Source organism: Oratosquilla oratoria, chromosome 20 (assembly GCF_046742065.1).
Source record: "Oratosquilla oratoria isolate Oo_2021 chromosome 20, ASM4674206v1, whole genome shotgun sequence".
In the NCBI taxonomy this organism is placed as follows: domain Eukaryota; kingdom Metazoa; phylum Arthropoda; class Malacostraca; order Stomatopoda; family Squillidae; genus Oratosquilla; species Oratosquilla oratoria.
In genome coordinates, this window is record NC_134796.1 from 31,325,883 (window position 1) to 31,332,203 (window position 6,321).

Consider the following 6,321-nt stretch of genomic DNA (forward strand, 5'->3'; position numbering starts at 1 on the left):
TTTTATTATTGCCGTTGTATATTTCCGTGTGCATTTTTCGAACCATGCGATTTGTATATGTTTTTCCCGCTCTAAGAAGCTCGGCGTCGGTCAGTCTTGGCTTTTGCTCCAAAGTGAGAGCATGCTTGTCTTTGTAGTGCTGTACAATTACTAATTTACTCATACTCAGTGTTGCATTGGCCACCCTATAGTAATATCAATAAAAGTGCCATCAGCTAAGGAAAGGTCTCGGGCGTCGCCAAGGCGATGAATGAAATCGCCTGGCGACAGGAGCTATGTCGGAAAGTCTAACACGGGAGGGAAGAAGTGCAACTGCTCACAGATGTTAGTGTAGCAGGCGAATGGCGCCATATTGCGCGCGCGCGCACACACATACACCCACACACACCTGAGCTCTCTTCCGGGAGGGAAATAGTTGTCGATCACGAGTACGACACGTGATCCAAGATAATGGTGAATCACACACACCTCGTGGTTTTTTTTTTTTTTTTTTTTCAATCAATTTATTACGCTCAAGGAGCGTCAAACCTAGTACAAAAGTGTAGCTATGTACAGAGTACTAGTGACACACAGGACATTCTCGAATCATAACTGAAGGAATTATTTGTAGTTTATCACCCATTAGTGCGGGTGATACAAAAATATATACAGTGATCACCTTCTGGCAAATATTTACATATAATAATAAGTAATCGTCGATGAGGTATCAAGGTTGTTGGCATATGGGGTGTAGCGCAGCCTGCACGATGTGTACCTCGGCACCTTTCTGGTCTCACCCGCCTACATCGTGCGGTAGCCGGGTTTGCGTCGGGCACGTATAACACTGTGTCGTCTCACCAGAAGTTCGCTGCGTTTGTATGCATGTGGAAGTGGAAGGACATTCTTGTGGTGTTGGATGGTTACACTTGAAGTCTTCTCAGCATTACCACGGTGACGTGTAGGGAAGTGGCGGCTTATCGTACCATCCATTTGTAGTAGGGCAATAGTTGTAGCAGCTGGCAGATCCATACTACAGACATTCCTTGTTATTATGTTCAGGGAACAACAAATCTAGTGCAAAAGATAAATATATACAGATTATTAGTGATACTTAAAACATTTCCGAATCATGACTGATTTATTTATGTATACTTTAAAATCCACCAAAGTGAGGGTGTTGCAATAGGATTAATTCTAATTTATCACCTTCAAGCAAATATTTACAGACATCAAGAACTGATTGTCGATGTGGTATTAAAGGGGCTATCGTGGGGCAATTAATACAGTAGTGCTCTAGACTGTTGGCATTAGGGGTGTCGCACAGCCTGCACGATGAGTACCTCGGTACACCTTCGGTCTCACCCACTTGCCACACTGGTCTGTAGCCGAGCCTGAGTCGGGCACTCACAACATTGTGTCTTCTCACAATAAGTCCATTACGTCTATACTTATAGGGAAGAGGAAGAAAATTCTCGTAGTGTTGGATAGATACACTTGTAGCCCTCTCAGCATTGCTACGGCGGCGAGTAGGGGAGCAGGCAGCTTGTCTTACCATTCGCTTGTAAGAAGGTAGGAAGGCAGTAGTAGAAGTGGCAGCTGGTGGATCCATACTACAGGCTGTCCTTGCTAGCCGATCAGCGGTGTCATTGCCTAGGAGTTCGATATGGGATGGAATCCACAGGAAGTGTACCATCTGTGAGTTTTCGTGAGTTGTGGCCAGTTGTCGCATTATTTGTGTTACCACTTGTTGGTGTTCAGGCTTGGTAGATGAGAGAGCACGGAGGGCTGACTGAGAGTCGCAGATGATCAAGCCGTTTTCTCCAGTCCGTGTCAGCAAAGTAACAGCGTCCAGGAGCCCAAACAACTCACAATACGTTGAGCTTGACGAATTAGGGAGTCGACGGCCTGCCAAGCCCCCTAGTGGTGGCTCTATGTTGGGGGAATACACAGCACATCCAGCACTACCGTCCTCCTGCAAAGAACCGTCAGTAAAGAGATGATGGGCCGCATTTAAAGAAGATGACAGACCGGCGATAGTTTCTAAGGCTAGTTGTTTCTGGAGCTGTGGTAGGTCGGACTTGGTAGTTGGAGTATAGGTGACTGTTGGCATGGGTGTCTGCCAAGGTGGGAGGCCAAGGTCCTCATTCTCTGTTAAAATGTTTATGTTAAGCCTCCGAATGTTTGAACTGATGTTAAGGACCAGTGAGCAGCCACCGGGACGAAGCTGAGGTCGAGGCTCTGCCAAATCAATCGATGTCTGGATTGTGTGACAAAAGTGAGGAGATAAGTGGGGGTAGTGCAGGCACTTGATAGTGAAGTAGGTAACTTTTGCGTATATTCTCTCTACAATTGGTGGTAGACGAAGTTCTTGCTGTATATTGACGATCCTGGTTGAGGTAGGGCAGCCTAAGATGAGCCTCATTGCCTGGTTTTGGAATTTTTCAAGTGGTTGCAAAGTAGTTTTGGAAAGCTGACTAAGTGCGGGAGAGAGGTAATCAACCACTGATCGAATGAATGTGATATATATAGTTCTGGCGACAGGGATGGACACTCCAGCAATATTGTTGGTTAACCACCTAAGAGGAGTCAATCGTCTCTGTAGCCGGGTTAGCAGGTCTTGAACAATTGGATGTACGCGTTGTCTTGCTGGGATAGAAGGTGTGATACGAACTGGTGCCCCCAGGTAAAGGTACTGTGAGCACAATGGCACGATGGTGTTGCCAACAGTGAATTCTGGCAAAGTTCTTGCTGGGCGAAAAGATAAAATTCTGCTCTTTTCTGGTGAGATGACCAGCCCGCAAGAGGAGGATGACAAATGAAATGATTGAAGGAAACGTTGCATGTCTTGTGGTGATCTTGAATGAATGCATATGTCGTCTGCATAGCAAGTGATTGTTGTACCGTCGATGTCAGGAAGCAGAGAGAGAAAGCGATGCATAAGGATGTTAAATAAAAATGGACAGAGTACTCCTCCCTGTGGAGTACCGAGTTCAAACTCTCTGGTATTGCTGTACGCTCCTTTAAACAATACACGTGAGTTCCTGTTCTGCAGGTATCCTCTTATCCACCTCAGTAAATTTCCTTTGATGCCAAAGTCAACAAGTTGGTCGAGGATAATGTCCCTGTTGGCGATGTCGAATGCGCTTTTCAAATCAATGAAAGCCACTACACTGGTGGGACAGAGGCGTGTGTAGAGTTCCATGAGGCAGTGGTGTGTTCCTCGTTGGGGCAGGAAGCCGTACAGTCGGGGCGAGAGCTTATCTTGTATCCGGAACATCAGACGTGATAGAAGAATGCGTTCCAATACTTTACAGAAACAAGAGGTGAGAGATACAGGTCGGAATTTGTCAGTGCCAGGTTTAGGAATCGGTACTATCGTGCTGCAAGTCCAGTCCCGTGGTACATATCCCAGGTTGTAGCAGAGATTATACAGCTGGAGGAGGGGGTTACCAGGTACGTCCAGGAGTACTCGGAGGACGGCGTAGGTGATACCATCATCGCCAGGAGCTGTCGCCTTACCCTTGGCGAGGGCTCTTCGCAGCTCTTGTTCGGTTATCTCCTCATCTTCTTCTTCGGTCTTCAGCAAGGCAGAGGCAAGTCGGAGTGCACGATAGTTTTTGTGGGTGGAGAGAGCGTCGTGTATGTATGGTGGGAGGTTGCTGGTTCGTGCCTGTGCTGACCAGGCATCAACAAGGTCTTGTGCAAACTGTGTAGGACTATGATGGAGGGCACTGTGATGTTTTTTCTTTATCACCTTGTTGATGAGGTGCCACATGGTGCCAATACTCGTTTGATGGTTAATGCTGTCCGTTAGTTTTTTCCAGGAATCCGTTTGAACACAACGCTGTAGAGCAACTAAGTCATCTCTTGATAGTTGATACTGGTGTAGAGTTTCTGGACTTGGTCTTTTCTGAAAGGCAAAGCCATCCTCCATCGCTTTCCTCTCCGCCTGAACGATGTGGTTGTCTAGTGTCCAAGTGTGTGTATTCGGATGACGTGTGATGTGTGGCTTTTTGACGTATTGGGTGTAGAAAGTATGTGTGGCGTTAACGAGGGAGGAATATAACTGTTCAGGACAGTGGTGGTTAAATGTGGGTAGGAGGTTTGTTATGTATGAAATATATGTGGGACAGTACTTGGGTGGGAGTACGATGCGTGTACGGGTGTGCACTGGGGATGGCGTGGTAGGAAGGGTGTATTGGACGCTGAGTGCTACGTGGTCGGAGAATAGTGTCGGTATCGTTGAACACCGGACTTGGGAGGCCACTAATCCAAACGTAAGGACGTGATCTAAGGTACCACCTCGAGCATGCGTGGCGCCAGCCGTGTCCCAGCGAGTTAGCCTGTTGCGTTGAATGCATTCCAGAAGTCGAGTCCCGTTGCGATTTATAATGCCTGCGAGATCTCCTAGAGCAGGGTGTCGACTATTAAAATCTCCTAGATAAATCATACCGTGGGTGGTGGGGGGTGGAAGTATAGCTGGATTCAGGCCGTTCGGTGCAGCGTACACATTGCATAATCTTATGGTACCGGAGCCAACTGTTACCTCTAGAAGCTGATAAGTCGTGTTATTGTCCATAGAATTTTGAAGAAAGCGATGCTGGACGGTGTTGTGGACATACGTAATTAATCCGTTTCGGATCTGATGTACATACGATACGTATTGGTTGAGCAAAGGTGCATCCCTGTTTGGTGGAGCGAGGCCTATAAATGCTTCCTGTATGAAGATAATGTCTGGGTGGTGACAGTGCACGTACCCTTTAAGTGCTGTACGTTTGGCCCAGTTTGTGATACCGCAGGCGTTCCATGAGATGACGTGTAGCTTCATTTGATTATTGAATTTTAGTTCTATGGTATCGGCGACCAATTGATGAAGAAGTGGTGGTTCGGGCGGTTGTGGAGGTATGAGCAACGGTGGTGGTTCGGCCGGCAGTGGTGGTGTGTGGGGTAGTGGTGGTGGGGGTGTCACTGGGTGTTATGTTACGTAGGGGAGACTCCCTGTGTGGGGTTGCAATTAGATTGCCGAATCTAGCAGCAATAAAATCCATTTTCTCCGTGATGGTGCTAATGGTGTTAATAATTACCTGTTGCGATTCAACCAACGAGTTCAGTGTCACCTCACATGTGGCCTGTTTTTTAACCAAACTATCCAGGCACGTTTCGATTGCATCGAAACGTGCGGTCATTGTCGCGACCCGAGTCTTAAGGGCTGCCACTGCATCGCGAAGTGCAGCTACTTGCTTGGAGTCCGAGGAGGCAGTAGAGGTAGAGTGGGGGTTACCGACGGAGGGAGGAGGTGGTGGTGACTCAGTGTGACCCGTGTGTTTAACAACCAGTGCATTGGTGGTTTGCTGACGCTTTGCACAACCATGCCAGGCGTTGACCCCTGTCTGATGACATCGTGGACATTTCCAGCACGAGGTGTCTGGTGGGGGAGGCTGGGATTGTGATGAAGCCGAGTCAGGGGTAGCAGCAGTTGGTGGAGGGGCGCGGTGTGAACAAGTGCGGGAGTCATGAGGGCCCGAGCACCATGCACACCGTTCGGTCGCGGCGCAATACCGTGAGATATGACCGATGCCCCAGCACCGGTAACACCATGGCTGTTCGTCTTTCATCCTACGAAGTTCACAGGGTGGTAGGCATGGAAGGAAGCTGAAATAGACACTCGGTGGTGGTGGCTCTATAAGGCTCCAAGTCACTACCAGGCGGTTGATGGGTGTGTCATTATGGTGGAACCTTCTGACTGAGTGGGTGCCCGGCAGTTCTTTGGCCAAGGCTGGTTCAATATTGACCGGGTAACGTGTTAAGAGGTATGTGGGATATTTGCGAGGCCTTTCCTGCGAGTCCTGAGCCTCAAGGTAGATGGACAGTACCTCTCCTTTCGTAACACTGTTGACAATATCTGTGCGGTTACGAGAGATGTAAACAAACTGAGATGTAATTGCTGCCATCTTCACCTCAGCCAGTTTACGGTCAAGTTTGAAGGCTTTGTTTATTTCATTCAGCCATCGAAGTTTTATGTCCACTGAGGGGTTAGTCTTGAACCGGAATTTGATATAGTCAGCCCTGGGAGCAAATGCTGGGGATGGAGGGTCACGCAGCGATGAGGTCCCCCTTGTGGGTGCCTCCTGTGCTACAGGGCGTGGATCGCTGTGGTCTGTTGTAGATATGCTGCTCTGGGCAGATGTCTCAAATCGTTTTGAGGATTTGGCAGCAGGGGAAGAAGGCGAACTATTGCTGTCCGAGGTGTGGGTTATGGAACGTTTGGGAGTAGTTGTGGGGCGTGACATGTCTAGCGCAGACATTGGAGCTAGTGGATCACGGAGTTCGTGTCTAGGTAGC

The 6,321-nt window shown here is 48.3% G+C and overlaps 1 protein-coding gene across 1 annotated transcript; it reads right to left on the reverse strand.

Annotated features, from left to right (window-relative positions):
* Positions 1 to 504: 504 nt before the first annotated feature.
* On the reverse strand, positions 505 to 4,807 carry LOC143036163 (uncharacterized). The gene is made up of 3 exons (XM_076203410.1): positions 2,965 to 4,807; positions 1,186 to 2,727; positions 505 to 1,050 (listed from the first exon to the last, which is right to left on the reverse strand). Exons 1-3 carry the CDS (start codon positions 4,805 to 4,807, stop codon positions 1,010 to 1,012), a joined length of 3,426 nt encoding a protein of 1,141 aa, XP_076059525.1. The 3' UTR covers positions 505 to 1,009.
* Between the last annotated feature and the right edge of the window lie 1,514 nt (positions 4,808 to 6,321).